The sequence below is a fragment of the Hydra vulgaris genome, chromosome 01 (assembly GCF_038396675.1).
Source record: "Hydra vulgaris chromosome 01, alternate assembly HydraT2T_AEP".
Taxonomy (NCBI): domain Eukaryota; kingdom Metazoa; phylum Cnidaria; class Hydrozoa; order Anthoathecata; family Hydridae; genus Hydra; species Hydra vulgaris.
In genome coordinates, this window is record NC_088920.1 from 34,002,501 (window position 1) to 34,025,000 (window position 22,500).

A 22,500-nucleotide genomic window follows, 5' to 3' on the forward strand; every position below is an offset into this window, starting at 1 on the left:
CTATAAGCTTCAAACATTAGCAATCCTCAGAATTAGGGTTGGCATTCGGCAATGTTGACTTAACTACCAACTTTGAAGAAAGGCAAAAAATCGTCGACCTTGTTTCTACATTTTATAGTAAAATCTTTGTGTCAAATTTTGTTGGAAGTCTGTTTTTAAACAGCCTTTTCATTGTTTTTTCTATTAAAAAAAAAAAAATTTTTTTTGAATTTGTTTGATGCATATTTCTAATTCAATACTTTTTCTAAAGTGTAGAGTATAGCAAACACAGCATAGAATAAGTTTTATTTTATGTTTTATGTATTAACATTGTCTCCTGAGGTATAGATTAAAGTTGTACACGAACATAACCTTGTATTACATGCAAGGTAAAACTAGTTGTAAATTTGTAAGAAAATGAGTAAAGAAATAGTGTAATTAACACTATTTCTTTACTCATTTTCTTTTTTAGTTTTTTTTGCTAGAATGTTCTGGTTTCTCAAGTTCTAACTCTCAGTTCATAGTTGATAGAAGCTTTCATATATCTTATTTTCAGTATGATGTCATCATTGATGTCATGCCAGCTAAGTATGGAAGTGAAGTATATATGTATATATATATCAATTATTCTTTTTTTTTACAGAACTTTTATTGAGCATAATGAATGATATAACAATCATGACTCGCACAGTTGTAAACCTGGAGATTGTAACTTTTCAAAAATTTTTAAAAGCAACATTCAAGTTTCTTCAATCATTTCATTTTATTCACGGTTCTTCTCATCTTAATTTTGGTGATCATCGCATAAAAGATGTATACAAATGGTTTTCTGAGATAATTGCACTGTTTACATATGGTATTATTTTTTCTAGTCTTTTTTTATACTATTTAAAGTATATATATAGATATATATATACATATATATATATATATATATATATATATATATATATATATATATATATATATATATATATATATATATATATATATATATATATATATATATATATATATATATATATATATATATACATATATGTATATATATATATGTGTATATGTATATATATATATATATATATATATATATATATATATATATATATATATATATATATATATATATATATATATATATATGTATATATATGTATGTATATATATACTCTTGCATGGTTGACTTTAAGTTTTCACCATAAAATGTCAGTTTTAGGTTTTTTAAAAAAAAAAATTTTTTTAAAAACTGGAAAAACTTTTTTTATTTTTTATTATTTGATAGACTGCCTGCCCCAACTAAACCCTCAGTCAATGTAGCAGCACTCCGTTGCGAGTCAGGCTATAAGATAGTCGATGTTGCAACACTCCCTTATAGCAGCAGGCTATAAGATAGTCGATGTAGCAACACTCCGCGGATGTTTTACAGTAAAATGATATAAATAAAAACATCCACTGAATGTTTTTATTTTTATTGTTTTAAAATAAAATAAAAACATTCATAATGCTTTTAAAAACATTCAGAATGCTTTTTAAAAATTGTAGTCTTTTAATTTGTGTTTTTGTGGTTTTTTAAACTTAATTACTTTCCGAAATTAAATTAATGCGTTTTGTTTTAATCTAACCTTAATTTTGTCAGTTTAAAAACCACAGACAATCGAAGAGCTGTTTTTTACCACAAACTGTATATCTATGCCCTTTACTATAGGTGTATATATATATATATATATATATATATATATATATATATATATATATATATATATATATATATATATATATGTATATATACATATATATATGTTAGGGTTATGACTTTTTTTATGATCCCATGTTCCTGGGTCATCAATCGAATAATATTTTTACAAAAGTAATAAAAAAAACATTAATTTGATTTTCTTGTTGAAAAAGGTTGCCCAAAAACCACAAATTCGAATTTACCATATATGCATATGGACAAAATTTCAAACAAATTTATGATCATTGTTTTTTAATTCTAATTTTTTTAATTGAAGAGTTATTATGTAGTTTGAAGCATTTAACAGTTTGTTACATCATAACAGTTTAAATTACAAATAAATACAAAGTTACAAACTTAAATAACAGTTCTACGTGTACCAATAGCTACTGTATATATTGTGTAAATGTTGTGTTGTATTCAGATTAATTAAAGCATAATATGCATTTCTTATGCTTTTTAGATTAAATAAATCTAAGCTGGAGATTCTCTTTCTTTTTACAGATATCAAATAGATCTTGAAGGCACTTGTTCTGGAAATTTTCTGTCTTAAGGGTTCCTGATTTCAAATTGTTTTCACTGAGTTTAGCGCTTTTTCATAATCATGCAAGCCACTACATAACTTCCGATAATATCTGAATTGTGCATTTGTACATTGTACATCAGTAAACTAATGGTCTGCCCATTTATTTCTTGCATTATTTAATTTAGGTATTTTCTGAAACTTCACTTTAGGAAATACTTCATGTTTTTCAAAAAAGTGGAACACCTGAGTTAAATGAAATAGAAATTTCATATCATCATGCCATCCTGCTGTTTCAGTAATCACTTCTTTACCATTCTTGAAATTTTTCCTTGAAAAGGACTACAAACAGTCTTTTACAAGTTCAGGGATAAACGGGTGTTTGATATTGGTTGACAAGTTGTTTTCCCCAAGTTTTTCATCCATTACAAAGAACTCAGCCAAGAACATGATGTTGATAACCAATGAATTGTGGTTCTTCCAGTTTCCTTTCAGTAAAACGTAGCTGAATAAAAATCCAATTACAATCTCATTTGTAACTGACTGACAATCTCATTCGTTCTTTCAGTGTTTACATTCGCAGTGTCCCCTACAATAATTTTTATACTCTTCCATAAATTGTATTCATTGAGAATAGCTGTTATACCTTTAACTACAGTGTCTGGTAGATTTAATGCTTGTAACTTAACTTCTCTTTGTTTATTTTCCAAGACTAACACTTTACCATCAAAGTTTACCATCAAAGTGTAGTGACCAGCTTTCTTAATGTAGTGTTTTCTTCATTTCTTCTTTAAGTTTAACAGCTTCTTTAACAGATGATCTGAATATGTCAGACTGTGAAGGTTTCTGAATATTGATGTTGATCTTGAGATAACTGTCAACAAACAGTTGCTGCTTTGCTGGTTGATAACTTTGAAAATGTTACTAATTTGATTGCAGTTTTGCTTTGCTATAATTTTTTTAAAGGCATTTTTCTTCTTTTGAATAGATAGTTTTTGAACTAGCAGCCTTCCCAGTTGTGTACCCAACCTGTCCTTTGCTTTCAATTTGAAGATAATACAATCTTTTACCCTCACTGTAGAGCCATTCGCCATCTTTTTTTGTGATGTCAAAAACTTCATTTAATGGATTGTATTTTCTTTGTTTCCAACATTAATTGTACTTCTTTAGCACTTGATCCGGTTTTGCCTGAATGGCTTGAATTAATAAATGTGGAAAATTATTTTTGCCACAAATTTGTCATTTCTTTCTCAATTTGCTTTATGCATTCTTGTCTCCCTTAAATGGATTCTCCCAGGAACAGATAGTGACCTACAATTTAGATTTTATGTGGAATTCTGCTGTTATGTTCCAGTGATTGTTCTTCTAGTGCAACAGTTTTTCTTTTCCTATGTGACTTATAAAATTGTACAATATTCTTCATCCAGATTGTCTTGTTTCTTTTAGTAGTGAAAGCTTTTTTTTTCATATGACAATATGATTGAAGATAATACTTGCATATATTTCTGAAAGGCAATAATAATAAAAATAAGTGTTCTATATTTATATATAAAAAAAGTTCTATATTATTTGACTACCATCTAGCGAATAAAGATTCATATATAATTACTAGCTTAATCCGGCAGCTTATCTAGTCTAAATCTTACTATAATTATTTATAATAACTCTAAAGAGAAAAAAAATATAGAAATTCACTTGAGAAACAAAAAACATATTTTTCTTGAGGTAAAACAAAAATATAAACTTTAAAAAAAAAAAGTTACATAAGAATATTATTATTTATTAACATAAACAAATAACAAAAAAAACTTATAAAAGCAATTTGAATTATAACATTGTTTTACTATTATATAGCTTTTAGTAAATGCTATGAAGATTATCAAAAGTTCGTTTTGGCTTTTAGAAAACAATAAATCTTCAGAACATTTCTTAAATTCTGCTATGTAGGAACTTTTAAAATCAGTTATAAGAGAAGGAAATCGTCCTAAAAATGAAACAAAATTGTTATCGAATTGAAAACACTTATTATTAATGTGTTATGTACTCTATTTATTTATTTGAAAACTCAAAAATGCGACTAAACTGATAACAAATAAGAAACATACTCTGTGAGGTTATTTTTCTTTTGTGAAAGTTTCAAGACTTATTGTTGCAAGTTTGGATTAACAACTCTTTTTAAAAAAGCAAGGGTAAAAATAAATAATCACAATAAGATAAACCTTTGTGTTTTTGTTTGAAAACTGAATCCTTGGCTTTTAATGAATGATTATATGTAGTCAGTTTCAGTAATGAAACTACCCAATAATTATTTTAACTATAGATACCAACATGAAGGTAGGCCAAGTCGTCTATCAACACAAAATAACACAACAATAACATCACAAAACTAACAAATAGTATGACATATTACAGTAAACTTTCAATAACTCAAACCTCCATGGGACCAAGAAATTAACAGATTTTATTATGTATTTCATCATGACACTCATTATTGCTTGGCTTGACAACATTCTTGCTTTTAACAAAGCCAAGTCACATTTTAGCAAAGTACATCACTTGGCTTGAAAAGACAATACTCTTGCTGTAAACTAAGCCGAGTTACAACACTTTGAAACCATGGAAACAACACAACCACTTACAAACTATAAACGTGTAACATTATAACACATTACACACATAGAAACACTTCATATATAACAGATATTTATACATTTATGACACAAAAACATGTAAATGTTTTTATGTCTAAAAAAAAAAGTACAAAATGTAAACCCATATAATTAAAAAAATAATTACAAAATGTATATAATTAAAGATAAATTACAAAACCCATATAATTAAAAAAATAATTACAAAATGTAAACCCATATAATTATAACACATATAAATACAATAAATGACACACATTACCACATCATGACACGTAAAAATACTTGAATATATAAATTAAGAAAAGTATATAAATAAGAAAATTTATGAATACAACCTTACTTGTGCAGTATTTGCTCAATGACATACCAACAACCTGGTTTGTTATATTATTAAAGCAAACTGATTTTCTGTAATTTTTATTATTGATTGATATTTCAAAAGTTATTTAAAATCTATCAGAAAATCTGCAACAACTGGGTTTTTAGTTACATCAACTGATTTCCAGTAACAAAATTTGTTTTGTTTAATTATTTATAAAAAACGTGATGTTTAATAGTAAAACAATAGCTGTTTATAGATAAGTACATTTGTAAATACAACATTGTTTTTTTGTAGCAATTATCAAATCAGCTTCTAATGAATGTTCATCAATTTTAAAGAATAAACTATTAAATGGTCTTGAGCATGCAATATAGATTTGATCCTGGGAGAAGCTAAGGTTTTTGAGATAAACACCAATTTTATCAAAATTTTGACCTTGTTTAAAAGTTTGACTTTTGTCAAAAGTTTGACCTTTTAAATGAGCATCACCTCTTTTCTTTTCGAGTTCTTAAAAATATACTTTAAATACAATTGACAAAGTACTTGAATTGTCTTAAAAATAATTAGACACTATCATTTTAATTTTCAAAAAAACGCAACAATTAAGTAAGCAAAGCGCAGAAAACCTTAGTGAACACTTTAAACATTGTATTTTATATGTTCAGCTGACGTAATTTTTCTAGCCGATATGAAATACGTTGGCCCAACATCGGGCCAATGTGTGCTCACTATCTGAGTAATAATAATAAAACTGCAAAGAAAATATTCAAGGGAATAGGAAACTCGTGTGAATTGCACAAAAAATGTAAGCTGAGATTTAATAAAAAAGAAATTATTATTAAATCAGGAAAATTTTGGTAATTTCTATTTTTTAAGAAACTTACTTTAATATATTTACATATAGAGAAAGTTTAATATAAATGATCTCAATAAAAAAACTGTATTTAGAGATTCAACTTCTAACAGGCATATACATTTTACAACATCAAGCTTACCTGCAATCTAAACTGCCTAAAAATTCCAAAAAGATTAATTTAGTTATAACTAAACTGTAAGTATACTTTGAAGAAACCTTGGATAAAGATGAAGTTTGATGTTGTTTGTGACACTAAACCAAAAAACATTTTCACAAAGTTAGACAGACAGTATTCTGGTCTGAAGAATAATAAAAAAAGAGATTGCTAATATTTAGCAAACCAGGAAAAACCTTAAAAACAGTCTTTTGAGCATACCAGATTTGAAAAACATATAAGACATAAAAAATTATGACATAATAAAAGATCCTCCAAAAATAAGCTTGAGGATTTGATGCTTTTGGAAGACTTGGTTGGTGCAAGAATGTTTGTTTTTAGGACAGAAAATATTAAGCTTAGTAGAAAGATTTAACTTTACCACTAAAAATTTTAGAAGATATTTTTAGTATTAATTATTTCAGTTAAAATTAAATTTTTTTCTGCTTGTTGGCAGCAAAAAGTAACGGGATGAAAAAAAGGACAAAGAAAATGCAATCAATGGAGTCAAATTATAAAAATGAACTCAGTTCTGATACACGTTTTGATTCATTTTTTAATTCAATTTTTGAGCCTAGTGGCTATTACCAAAAATAACCACTGCAATTTAACAATAAAGTAACAACAGAAATTCCAATAGATGTATATGCTGGAAATGTTGCTATTATCAGGGATTATCTTTTTCTGGATATTTCCAGAATTATATTTATATTTCTGGATATCTGAAACATTTTCCATACATATAAGTTTAGGTATATATTTTTGTAATATATTTATTTTTTAAGCTTTTTCACTCATCACTCATACAAAATTAGGTATAGTTTGAAAAAAACTTGAAAGCAACTCAGCTAAAAGTAAAATTAAAAGGAAAATAAGGGAAAACATATTCTGGATTTTTTCCGGATATTTTACTCAAACAATTTTCCAGATTTTTAAAATATGACCTAGATGATCTACGTATTATGGGTACGATAAGTGATGTTTCACCAAATGTTAAGCAGAAGTGACAAGTGCAATTCTGAATGAAGCTGCTGTTCATCTTAGAGATATAGATTGCAGTAAATCTGTCTGAACATTTAAAAAATGAAAACATGGTGAAGTTAGATATTTATAAAAAAGTAGAAGAAAAATGCTAAAACTGAAAAATACATACTAAGTTTAGCCTTTTTGGTAGATAAATTTTCTTCCCTTATGTTTAGCTTTCTTGGTTTAACAGAAAAAAGGATAAAAGAAAGGCTTTTAAGGTGTGAAGGCTCTCGGCGCCCCTGAGCATTGGTTTACTCAATCTTTGTTTAAAGTTTTTGAAAAATATGCAAATAAAATGCGAATAAAATTCTGAGAGAGGCTTGTCAATATGATGCAACAATATGTTGATAATTACAACAATGGAGATGAAAAATAGAACAGACTGCTTTCTGTGTGGAAAGTTATTTTGAGGTCCTTTTTTTCCAAATATGTCCTTTAAAGGAAAGGAAAGTGATTTAATGGTGCTCAAATTTTTAAACATATTTGCTTATATATATATATATATATATATATATATATATATATATATATATATATATATATATATATATATATATATATATATATATATATATATAAATATATATATATATAAATATATATAAATATATATATATATATACAAATATATATATATATATATATATATATATATATATATATATATATATATATATATATATATATATATAAATATATATATATATAAATATATATAAATATATATATATATATACAAATATATATATATATATATATATATATATATATATATATATATATATATATATACAAATATATATATATATATATATATATATATATATATTAGTATTATCAAAAAGTTCATATAATTTGTGTTTTAACATTCTTGCCAATAAAATTTTTTATAGATATTCTTAACATTACCTTATGTACATATATGCTTAATAAAATAAATATTTTTAATTTTAGATCATTTGAATAATTAAAGCTATAATGCAAATTGACAAAGTTGGTATTAGATTGTTAATTGAGACTTGTCGTGGTAATCAGAAGTCTCCATCTGATGCTCACAAATTCATAACTACTGCCTGGGGTGAGGATGCAACTTCCATTCAAACAGTATACAAGTGCTACCAAAAATATTCTACATCAAACATAAGTGATTATAGTCAGTTTTCAGATGAATCATGGTCAGGTAGACCCAGTACCTCAACAACAATAAACAACATTGAGATCATTTAACAACTGCTTGATGAAGACAAATTTTTAACAATAGAGCAAATTTGTGATGTCGTAAACATTTCTTTTGGTTCAGTTTATTCAATAATCACTGAAAAATTTATGAAAAAATCAATTTGTTCACAATGGATCTCATATGGTCTCATCCCAGCAAATCAACAAAATTGGGTTAAACTTGCGCATAAATTTCTGACCATCTTACGAGATGAATTGAATGTTGAACGACGTCTAATTGTTGTGGATGAGAAGTGGATTTACCACAGATCAATTGGGTGAAAACGCAGTAATTGCACTTGGATTTCAAGGTGAAGAAGCTCCGAAACGTATCAGGTGATTTGCACATATATATATAACATAGGCCTTGCCATCTCATTTGATGGCAAGGCCTATGTTGAGGTACTTCTAAATGGACAATCAGTCAATTCAAAAGTGTACATGCTTTTCCTATCAAATATGCATTCTAATTTTGTCAACAAAGGCTTGAAAAGAGTAATATGGAACACAATGCTTCTTCAGCACGATAATACCAGGTCACATGTGCCTGCTGCAGTCAGAGACTTTCTTGCTGAGACCTCCATATAGTCCTGACTTTAACTTGTTGGACAGACATGCTTTCCCTTCATTTGAATTTTATTGCACGGACTTGGATTTTCAGACAAAGGAAGAGGTTCAAGAAGCCATGGAGACAAACTTAAGGTCACATTCACATGATCATATGCAACGGCAATTGGAAAAACTGAAAACAGATTTAAATGAGATTATTTTGAAGCAAAGTGCCTACTTATGATTCACTCTTAATTTAATTGTTCTATGCTTATTCTTTGTTATAAAAAAAATTGATTATATGAAATTTATGATTGACCCAAGTATATATGATGCATATTATATATATATTTGAATGTAAGTATTTCTTCTGGCCTGACCAAAGAAACGACAAGCACTTTCAGAATCATTTCTACATATCTTTTAACAGATAGTGTATGAGAGGGCCACTTTGTTATTTTCATTGGAGTGGTAATAAATTCTTTAACTGCTTCATTTAATAAATTACATGTTAAAGATGGATCCGTAATATCACTCCAGACAAACAAGTTGCTTCCATAATAATGGCAGGAGTCTTTCAGATCCTAAAAGATCTCCAAATTGAAGCGCAGTTTTTCCAACTCCTCAATTCAACTATATTATTAACTGCTTCTTTTCTCTCATCTTTAATTTGACTTCAAAGCATACTTTGCAAAGCTGATTCAAGGTGAGTATACCATGTTGATCATTTGAAAGTGGGTAAAAGAATCTCAATTACCTCCTGAGTTTGTTTTTTTAGTAATTACATCTGTTTAAGTAAGTTGATTGGTCCCTCCACTCAGCATGAATCTATTTTAATGTTAAACCAGTTGGGAGCATACACCTACTATGTAATCATTATTTTATCATTTGTATCTTCACAGACTTCATCGGAGTTTCTCTCAGGAAAGAAAAAATGATTTTAATTTTTAATTGTTCCTGAGAGTGGTTTATAATCTCCTAGTCTGTTTTTTATATTTTTGTTTGTGAATTTTTTTGAGCAGTCGTGGCACAGTGGTTAGAGTTCTGACTCACAACCCAGAGGTCCCAGGTTCAACGCCAGCTCTAGCCCAATAAGCAATATTGGTAAGGAAGGAGGCGTGAACTTCTAGTTAAATGCTCTCCTGTGGTGCTCCGTGATAATACCGTAAGGACTTCTGGGAGCACCTAAAAAAAAAAAAAACCAGATTTTCTATTGTATGTCATTTAGATTTTTATTTTGTTTCTGAGTTTCTATATGATCAGCTATTTGAAAGATAATTGATTCCAACTTTTTCTCTTTGATATCTAACAAAGTTCAACTCAAGAAGAGGAATTTTTTTCTTTTTTATGTAGTACATACAATGTAAGCTTTTCTGTCACTGTTTTCTTCACAATTATTTTCTAAGCAAAAAAGTATTTTAAAATTGCATATAAACAAATCAAAAAGTTAATCAAGTTTTTCCTTAAATAATATTAATTATTTTTATTTATTAAATATTAACTAATTGGTGTGGTTACATTGCACATTGTAGATGGCACAAGAGACGCTAGCTCTTTAGAGCAGTGCCCATTATAGTATTTGTAGAAAAGAGAAAGAGAAGCAACATTACGACGATGTGATAATGGTTGGAGGTTGGCTGCTAGAGCAGGTCCAACTATGTTTACAATGCGTTTTTGCACTTTGTCTAAAAGAGAAAGGGCATCATAAGAAGTACCGCCCCAGATATGGCAACAGTATTCCATACAAGGCCGGATTTGAGATTTATAGAGATAGAGAATAGAATCCAAAGTAAGAAAGTGACAAGCTCGATAAAGAGATGCAACCTTAGCAGATGCTAATTTTGCAACTGATTTGATATATGTTTTCCAAGAAAGATTGGAAGTAAGAGTTAACCCTAGAAGATGAAGAGTGGATGACTCATCGAGTACATCACCGTTCATAAATATAGGAAGATCTAAATTATTGCGGTAACGATTGGCTGAAAAAAATTGAGTTTTATCTGAATTAAAGTTCACCAGCCACTGTGAGCCCCATGCTGTAGCAGAAGTGAGATCCTTTTCAAGCTCAAATGCCCCCTCCAAGCAATCAGAGGGTGTTGGTTTCTTATCACGACAAGAATTAATGGTAGTATCATGAGCAAACAATGCCACCTTAGATGTGAGAATATCTGGAAGATTGTTAATGTAAATTAAAAAGAGTATAGGGCCAAGGATAGAACCTTGAGGAACCCCTGAAGTTACAGAATAAGAAGAAGAGTGCTGTCCATCTAGGACAACTTTTATACTACGATTGGAAAGGAAGGATTCAATAATCTTAAAGATGTTGCCGGATACACCATAAGAAGAAAGCTTATGGAGAAGACCAGCATGCCAAACTTTATCAAAAGCTTTTGAAATGTCAAGAGCGATGGCCTTAACCTCTCCACCTTTATCTAATGCACGATAAAACCTATCAGTTATTACTGCTAGCAAATCAGCTGTAGAACGAGAAGATCGAAATCCATATTGATGGTCAGAAAGTAAGTTATTAGATTCAAGATGAGAAATTAAGTGTTTGTTAATTAAAGATTCAAAAACCTTGCTTATGATAGGAAGAAGACTAATGAGGCGGTAGTTGACGAATCAGATCGTTAGATGAATCAGACAAATTTTATTATTATAAATTAATTTAATTTATATATATATATATATATATATATATATATATTATATATATATATATATATATATATATATATATATATATATATATATATATATATATATATATACATATATATATATATATATATATATATATATATATATATATATATATATATATATATATATATATATATATATATATATATATATATATATATATACATATATATATATATATCTTATACTGCTGGTTTAGGTAAGCAGTCTAATATTATACTGAAATAGCCTGCTGCTGGGGGCTTCAGTAAATACATTGACTGACAAATAGCCTGACTAGCAGTGTAGTGCTGCTACATCGACTGAGGGTTTGGCATGGCGCAGCAATTTTTTCTTTGTTATTCTTTATTTTTTTTCTTCTTTTTCTGAAAATGCATATTTGATTAAAGTAACAAAAATATGGTAACAATTTGTAACATAAATATGCTATAGTATATATTTATATATATATATATATATATATATATATATATATATATATATATACATCTATATATGTATATATATACAGTATTGGACAAAACATTTGCAACCAACATCGAGCAATGCTAATAAGTGTTCCTAATTTTACATGTCTTAAAAACGAAATGAACTATACTACCACAGCAAACAGTTCAGGAGTCTGGAGTCATAGCATGCCATGACATGAGCAATCAGCTGAAAGGTGACAGCACACACGCAGAATTTTGTTGACAAGTGCCATTTTGCAGCGGACAAAACAAGTGCAACTTTTTTTGGTTTGTTTCATTTTCTTAAGTCTGGTCCGTGTCAACGTCACGGAAGTTTTTTAATAATTAAAGGAAGTATCCAGAAGTTTCCAGAAGTTTCCAGATGCATGCAGAAGCTCCCAGAAGTTTCCAAAAGAAGCATCTGGAAGCATCCAGTAGCATCCAGAAACATTCAGAAGCATCCAGACGCATCCAGAAGCTTCCAGAAGCGTCGAAAAGAAGCATCTAGAATCTTCTAGAACAGGTTCACACAGGTTCATTTTACTATATAAGAGACATGTAAATCGACATGTAATTCAGTCAGTATATGGAAGTCAATCAGTCAGTATTATCAAGACAGTTTATCGAAGTGAGTTTTATCAAAGTGTTTTATCGAAAAACATCAATACAAGAAGTGAAATACAACAAGTGTTTTATTACATCAATACAGTCCACATCCAACCAAGACGTTGTGTTCCACAGAACATTATTGTATCATCACAAGGTAAATGTAACACGGTAAGCCTTGAGAAGTGTGATTATTTATTTTTATTATTTTTATGACTTCAAGTGCAAAAATGGCTCCCGACAGTCTTGGATTGGAACTAAGAAAGAAAATTATTGGCGATTACGTAAGAGGAATGTCACAAAAAAGTATTTGTGATAAATATCGCGTGAAAAAATGGACCGTATCAAGACTATGTTCCAAATATCGTTCTATGGGGAAGTTGGCAGCTGATAACAAAGGTGGAAGACCGCATTCCACCACTTCTAGAATAGATTCTATGATCGTCAGATCCGTCAAGAAGGATCCCTGGATATCATCAGTCAAGATACAAAAGCAATTAGAGCTGCCTGTATCGGACCGAACAATCAGACGACGTGCTGTTGAAGCCAGATTGTTTTCTCGACGCCCTGCAAAGAAACCGCTGATTTCACTAAAAAACCAGAAGAAAAGACTCCTGTTTGCTACATCTCATATTAACTGGAATGTGCAGAAATGGCGAACTGTCCTGTTCAGTGATGAATCGAAGTTCAACATCATTGGAAGCGATGGCATTTGCCGTGTATGTCGACCGGCCATAAAACGCCTCGATTTACGTTACTGCCATAAGACCGTGAAGCATGGTGGAGGCAATGTAATGGTCTTGGGGTGTTTTTCTGCTAACGGTCTAGGTCCAATGCATCGAAACGATGGAACAATGGACCGTTTCATGTATAAAAATATCCTAAAAGATGTTATGTTACCTCATGCTGAATGGAATATGCCAATAAAATGGGTTTTTCAGCAAGACAATGATCCGAAACACACTGTAAAAGTAGTCAAGCAGTGGTTTCAAGACAACCACCTATCGGTGATGGATTGGCTCAATTGCCTCAATCTCCGGATCTCAACCCTATCAAGAACCTGTGGGAGATCGTCAACCGCAGAATTAATCGTGAAGGTGTTCGTAATAAGGATCAACTGTTTAAACAAATCCAAAAGGCCTGGGCAGCGATTCCACAAAGTTTCATTGATCACCTGATTGAATCTATGCCTCGAAGATGCAAGGCTGTGATCAACAACAAAGGATTCACCACGAAATATTGATAGCGAAATACAGCTTGGTCAACATTATGTCGAGTTGCACTTGTTTTGTTTAGAAGGAAATCAACTTTTTTTTAATACTTTTGATTAATTTATTAATTTTCGTGTACAAATAATAAACTTGGTGATGAATAAAACTTGAAGAACTTTGTCTCTAAACAGTTACATAGTTATTTCTCTAAATTGAAAAAATGCAGCACTTTTATATAAAGAAACTAAATTAGCGTTATTTGGTTGCACTCGTTTTGTCCGATACTGTATGTATATATATATATATTTATATATATATATATATATATATATATATATATATATATATATATATATATATATATATATATATATATATATATATATATATAATAGGTGAATGCATATGAAACCGCTGTTTTTTCTTAGAATTAGAACGTTTGTTTTGGAGATGTTTTATTTATATTTCTTTGAATGTAATTTCCATTATTTTCTACTACTTTTTGCCAATTTTTTGGTAACTTATGAATTCCATCCCAATAGAATTTCTCAGGTTTAGAAGCTATCCAATCATCAAGCCATTTTTTGACCTCTTCATAATTCGAGAAGTGCTGATCTGCCAAGCCATGTGACATTGATCGGAATAAATAGTAATCTGATGGAGCAAGGTCTGGTGAATACGGCGGGTGGCATAAGACTTCCCATCCGATAGTTTTCAACGCTGTTTGAACAACTTTACAAACATGAGGACGAGCATTGTCATGTTGAAGAATTATTTTATCGTGTCTCTCAGCATATTCGGGTCGTTTTTCTTCTAATGCTTTTCTTAAACGGAATAATTGGAGTCTGTAAAGTGGCCCATCAATTGTTTCTTTAGGTTTTAGCAACTCATAGTATACCACACCAATCTGATCCCACCAAATAGACAGCAAAGCCTTATTTCCATGAATATTCCTCTTTGGTGTTGATTTTACAGGTGCGCCTGGGTCAACATAATGTGTTGTGCGGACTGGATTGTCAAAATAAATCCATTTTTCATCTCCAGTCACTATTCGATGCAAAAAAGACTTTCTTTCAAAACGATTCAATAACATTTCGCATGTCACTAAACGCCTTTCAATATCACGTTCTTTCAATTCATGTGGAACCCATTTTCCTTCCTTTCTTATTTTACCGAGAGCTTGTAAACGTCTTGAAATTGTTGCCTGATCAACATTCAACTCTTCTGCTAATTGTTCTTGGGATTGAGCATCGTCTTCGTCCAATAAACTTTGCAATTCTGAATCTTCAAATTTTTTTGGAGGTTTACCACGTTCCTTGTTGTCAAGATCGAAATCGCCACTTTTAAATCTTCTAAACCAATCTCTGCAAGTTGTTTCAGATAAAGCATGGTCAGAATAAGCTTCTACAAGCAAACGATGACTTTCTGCAGCAGTTTTCTTTAAAATAAAATAGTGAAGTAATACTTCCCGCAAATGCATATTTGAAGGCACAAAGTTGTTCATTTTGAAAGATGTATAAAATTATCTAGATATGAATAAAATCAAATTAAAAACTATGATATTTAAAGCAAATTGAACGTAGTTTCACACACATAATCATCCATACATTAATTTTGTCTTAAAAAGAAAATTAACTTGTCTTATTTTAAACAGCGGTTTCATATGCATACACCTATTATATATATATATATATATATATATATATATATATATATATATATATATATATATATATATATATATATATATATATATATATATATATAAATATATATATATATATATATAGTAAAAACTAAATAGTTGTAAAGATTTATTTAATTACATAGCTAAAATTTTCATGCATATAATGCATATAATATATATGCATTATATGATATAATATATATGCATATATGCATATAATAGTGATCATAAGATGTTACAACAAAAAAAAAGTAAAAACGAAAAATACTACAGAGTATCCGCTTTGATGACATTAAAGTTTTTAATTAGAAGTTTATTTTCATGGTGGCACTTTGATGCAAACTCAGTTTGTTTATTGAGAAAGATAAATGGTGACATAATAATGTGGTATTTTTCTGTCAAGCATAAATTGTAAAATTTACCACCAGGTTCAAATGACTCTGCTTGATTGAGAGTATTTCATGTTATTATAGGTTTTAAACTGTTATTTTTGCATTTCCATCAAATTTCAAAAATTTAGTGGAGTTGGTTTCATAAACAAAAGAGTTTTTATGTTTATACTACCTGTCTTAGAAAGTTTTCTCAATAAGCCTAATGCAATAAAACCTTCTTGGTGAGTTTTTACGTTGCAAATATAAATTTTTTGTAAGGCATTTTTCATTGAGTGGGCACAAGATGGTTTGTTGGCAATGTTAGAATAGGTTTGTGTCGGCAATTGCATAATTGATTGGTATATTTACGAGAATTAAATAGTATATTTTTATTAGGAGAAATAATAAATAAATAATTTTATTAATAAAGAAATAAATACTCCTAATATTCAAGAACTATAACTCACCTTTAAGTTTTTCCAGTTAAAATGTTTGTGAAACTTGTGCTCTTTAGGGAAATAGTTATCAATTGTACTCCAAAATATTTTTGCTATGATTGTTCTGACATTGAGTGAATAAAGGGGGTTAAACCAGATGTTTCTTATTTGAGATTTTGTATTATATTTTTGAATATTAGGATTAAAATCGATCTTACCTTTGAATCTACAAGAATTGAGAGCAATATTGTAAAATGGTGCAGCTCTATCAAAAGCTACTTTGTTTGAAGATGTATTACTGATGTGTTTAGAAATCATTTTTGATATTGATTTAATGATGCTTGGTGGATGATTGGAATCGATGTTAATATATAAAGGGTTACAACCCGATTTTCTATAAGGTTTAAAAGAGTTCTCAGAAAGGTTAAATGTGATATCAAGAAAATATACAGTTTTTAAATTTGGTCTGATAGTAATGTTAATTTTGCTTTATTTTTTCTGGTTGAGGACCACTGATTTTTTAGAATATCAAAGTATACCATGTTGGGTCTCAAAAGAAGCGAAATTATATAAAAATTTCAAAAATAATCATCATTTTATAAAAAACATTAAGAAAAAAATATTTTATAAAATTTTTGTAAAAATGTATATTTTATTTTTAGCTAAAAATGTAATTTTTTAGGCAGTGAAATTTAGAATGATAATAATTTAGGTGTTTTTATTAAACTTATTATTGCTCTGTTCTTTAAGAACATTGAGCTATTGAATTAACTTATTGAATTAATTGATTGAACTATTTGTAGAATACACAAACTTTTTTTTCAAAAAAAATTTTTTGTTTTGCATACTGATTTACAAAAAAAAAAAAAAAATACTGACCATCAACAAATCTTAAAAAAAGTGAAAATTAACACACCTTAGTGACCTAATTGCTGTCTTTATCAATATGCCAACAACTCCTTAGCTAAGTAACTGGTTTCTGACACTAGGTAGATTCATGTGTTATGTTAGTGTATAATTGTGTTGAGGAAAATTGTAATCCAATTAGAGCTTCTAGCTAATTTTGGTAAAATGAATCTGTGTGGTTATAATTAATTAATGTTAATTGAATATTTTATAAATACTCCAGATATAAATAACCAGATAAATTAAGCAGTTTTTTTACTATAGGAGAGAAAAGTATTTTTAAAACCATTACTCTGGAAATCAATAAATCATTACAACAATATGAAATTACTAATCCTAATGCCTATCCAAAGAATTTCATAAAAAATATGAAAGTACATTTGAAAACTATGGAGGAAAAAATATTTAACTTAAATGCACCATCTGTAGAAAATAATGACGATAACATATATTCAAGTCTTGAAAAAGACTTCAACACGGTAATTTAAACTATTTTTTATTTATAACTTAATAATAATAATAATTTTTATTCTTAACTTAAACATGGTAGTTAATTTAAAAATTTTTAAAATAATTTAAACATTTCAAACTTAATAAGATAGTTGATTACTTTTTTTAATTTTCAGCTTTTTTCGGTTTTATTTCTTTTAGATACTTCTATTGATATTGTTATTTTTTATAATAAATAATATTATTTTATAGTAAATTATATTATTTTATAATAAATGATATTATTTTATAATAAATGATATTATTTTATAATAAATGATATTATTTTATAATGAATTATATTATTTTATAATAAATGGTATTATTTTATAATAGATTATATTATTTTATAATAAATTATATTATTTTATAATAAATTATATTATTTTATAATAAATTATATTACTTTATAATGAATTATTTTATTTTATAATAAATTATCTTATTTTATAATAAATTATCTTATTTTATAATAAATTATCTTATCTTATAATAAATTATCTTATTTTATAATAAATTATATTATTTTCTTGAATCTGGTATAAATTTAATTCACATAATTGCTCATGAATAGCAGTAATCTTTAATGATATTTTATAAATAAATAAATTGGTTGTTGCCCTAAAATAAAGTTATTTTTTATAACAGTCTTTATTTTTTAAAATTTTAAACTCTTTTTCTTAACTTTTTAAATATTGCAAACAATAACAATATATGAGCCCATGAGATGCATAGTGGTATAAGTTACTTTTTTCAATATTTTGAGTTATTGCCACCAATGGTTAGCATTTTGTTTATTCTATTACATGACAGAGTGGTATAAGTCTAATGGTATCGATAATGATGCTGGAACTGTTTTTTGTTATGCTCCTCACTAAACAGCTGTTTTTGTTCACAGCCATAGTGATATTAGTCAGATTTATACCAAACTAGATATGAGTGACTTGTACCACTATGCATCTCAGGGGCTCATATAATACAATAATTTATTTGTTGAAACTATTTTAAAATATGATAAATTTTAGATTTTAAAATATTAATAATAAAAAAACTTGTTTAAAATAAGTAACAAAAGTTTAAAATATTGATTAAATATTACATAAATTTGTTCAGAATTTGGATTACATAGAATCAATTGTTAGGAAAACTTGTGGACAGCTGGATTCTGAAACTATTTGTCAAATTTGTCTTGAAGCAATTGAAGTATATATTGCTTTCTCAGTTCAACAGCAGTTTTTAAGACTTCAACTTTGGAATGCTTTATTCAATCAAGATTCAAGTCTGTCAGAATATCAAAGGGAACTTTATGGTAAAGATATTAAGTACATGGAAAAGAGATTTCAAGCTTTTTATGCTTTTGATATAGAGGAAGAGCAGAAGAAAATGTAAGCAGAAAATAAATGTTTTAAATTTTTATAATAGTGATTAAAAGTTAAATAAAGCAATTTTTCTCCCTTTAAGAGTTTTATGCTATTTATAACATTGATGAGTTTTATGCTATTTATAACATCGATGAGTTTTATGCTATTTATAACATCGATGAGTTTTATGCTATTTATAACATCGATGAGTTTTATTCTATTTATAACATCGATGAGTTTTATGCTATTTATAACATCGATGAGTTTTATGCTATTTATAACATCGATGAGTTTTATGCTATTTATAACATCGATGAGTTTTATGCTATTTATAACATCGATGAGTTTTATGCTATTTATAACATCGATGAGTTTTATGCTATTTATAACATCGATGAGTTTTATGCTATTTATAACATCGATGAGTTTTATGCTATTTATAACATCGATGAGTTTTATGCTATTTATAACATCGATGAGCTTTATGCTATTTATAACATCAATGAGTTTTATGATGTTTGTACACCCTTTGAGTTGCACAGTTTTTTTGAGACTGAGAATAACGAAGCTGTTACATTTTCGTTATTTTGTGCTACATCAAAAAAAAAGTTTTAAAACCAGATGTGAAAAATAGTACATACAGGCATGTTATTAAAGAGTTAGCTCAAAATCTAATAGAGCTAGAGACTGTAGTGATAGTTTAAGAGCATATATAAAAATAAGGCTAGGTCAACAATTAACATAAAAAGTGGCAATTTGTGGATATATGGCTGTGTTATTCTCAAGTCTCAATCTATGTTTGTGCATTATGTTTGTTTATTTATATATATTTGTTTGTATATTATGTATATTTGTTTGTATAATATGTTTAGACGGTAGCAAATTTTTTTTCATTATTCTTTGTTTTTTTCTTTTCTGAAAATGCTGCATGCTATGAATGTAGGAAAAAATAGTAAAAATTTGTTATTTATATATGATATAGTAGATACTTAACTTTTTTGAACATTAAGGAACAGTTACAGTAAAAGAAAAAAGATGCCATCTTTTATTATATATATATATATATATATATATATATATATATATATATATATATATATATATATATATATATATATATATATATATATATATATATATATATATTAGGGTTGATTTTCACTTTTTTTCAAATATCATAATGGCTAAGATAATGAAAGGTACATTTATATATATAATAAATAAAATTAAAAAGTTGAAGGAATTTATTTATATGGTGGCTTGCTGATTAGCAATCAAATGTTATTAGTATCTTGATCAGCAATTATTAGCAAACTTTTTGCTTGTGGTTTTATATTTTCAAATATTTATTATAAAATTCCGTTCAAAAAAAGTTGTGTCACCAAGGAAAAACTTATAATTTTTGTTAGATTATATTGATAGAGGTTATCCTTTTGTTTTATTAAATATTTTTTATGAAAATTTTTACAAAATTATTTTTAATAAAACAACACGCAAAAGCAAAATAGTTTACATATACATTTTTGATTTATTTTCAGGTTAATTTGAGTATCAAATTAATTTTACAATAATCAAATAATTAATTGTTATTCATTAAGTCATTAAAAAAATGTATAAGAATATCGCTAATTATTTATTTCAAGCATGTATCAAAGTTAAGAAAATAAATCATTTTATGACAAAGAATAATATCCTTTTGTCATAAACCCATGGCGCAATTTTCAGCTAAACAGTTTTGTTAGTATAGATTTATGTCTGTTTTCAAATCTATATGTGGTACTAGATGCTTCTGAAACTAATTTTACACACCTCTCAACACTTTAGGAATGAGTGGCTAGGTCTTTAATATTTGGCTTTACTTTACTTTGAATGAAAGTGTAATTTCTTTGAATGAAAGTGTATTTCTTCATTAGAAAACACTTTTGTAGTCAGAGATTTTCTTTCCAAATAAGTAAGATCAGCAATGTCAATTAAAGATATCCAGTTTTCAGCACTCTAATTCACTCAAGGGATCTTTTTTTCTCTTCCATAACTGCTTTCATTTCTGAACAAAAAAATAATTTTAGTGTAAAAAACTTTAGTGTAAAACTTAAAGCACAATGCTATAATGATAATTATGGAGCATATTGCATATTTAAAATGCTTTGTATGCAGTTACAATAAATGATAAACAAATGTTACAAAGTTTACTTATGTTTGAAAGTAAGTTTTGCTTCAAATCTAAGAGTTCTGATATGCTAATCATCAGGGTTGGGGACAAATACGTATTTATATTTGAGATTGTATTTGTATTTGGTAGTTATGGGTTAAATTGGCATATTTGTATATATATTCCATTTAATTAAAAAGTTTCTCAAATATTTGTATTTGTATTTGATTGAAATGTATTTGTTATGGTATTTTTCTTAAAAAAACACCATAAATTAGGTTGAGCAGTATTATTTTGGAAAAAGCCCAGTGATTTGTTTTGTTTTTTTCATTTTTAACACTAAAATAAGTTAAAAATTTGTTTTTAGGAGATATTTGTTAAAAAGACTTTTATTCCTCTATTTAGTTTAGTTAGTACCATTTTATCAATATTGCAGTATATATTGCAATATTGCAATATTATTGCAAAATTTTATTTTAATTGCATTAAAAAAATCTTTGTATATTTTCTAAACCCAACATATTTAACCTAAATATTTGTTATTGTATTTGTAATTAGAAAATGCCAATTACATATATTTGTATTTGAATTTGTATTTGGAAATCTGAAATTAATGTATTTGTATTTGATCAAATGTATTTGACCCCAACCCTGCTCATCATGAATTTTAACCATCGCATAGAGGATATAGGTATCAAATAGAAAGCATAATCATTGAGCATGGTTTAGCAAATTTTACAAGTAGCCCATTTATTGTCTACTTTACCTAATCCAATACCTTTGCAATACTCGTATAGAAGCCTTTGATAATGAATAAGATCTCTTAGTACCTGATCTGAAATAGAGCCTTCAGTTTGAAGTGCTTCAAACTATACTTGAAGTTTACAATAAATTTCTTTGGAGCATCTTATCCCAATTTTCCCACTAAAATTTTGTGGACTAGATGTTTTTCTATTCTATTTTTTCAAAAAAGATTTTAATAGAAGTTCATTTTGATGGAAGCTACAACTTATTTTATGACGTTTCCTTGCTATCATCTCTTCTAAACCAATCCATTACTCCAACCAAAATTTAATGCTCTATTAACTAAAAGAATAGCACAAATGCTCTCCAGGTTT

General features: G+C 27.6%; 1 protein-coding gene across 2 annotated transcripts in view; it reads left to right on the forward strand.

The window, feature by feature from the left end:
- Positions 1 to 22,500, forward strand: part of LOC136075301 (uncharacterized) — a 68,281-nt gene that overhangs the window by 10,316 nt on the left and 35,465 nt on the right. For both annotated transcript variants that reach the window (XR_010635820.1, XM_065787963.1), the window contains exons 3-5: positions 623 to 835; positions 17,648 to 17,862; positions 18,986 to 19,257. Coding sequence is in view for 1 of the 2 variants with exons in the window: in XM_065787963.1 (XP_065644035.1) it covers positions 640 to 835; positions 17,648 to 17,862; positions 18,986 to 19,257 (683 nt within the window). In the remaining variant the exon portion in view is untranslated. The remainder of the gene's footprint in view (positions 1 to 622; positions 836 to 17,647; positions 17,863 to 18,985; positions 19,258 to 22,500) is intronic.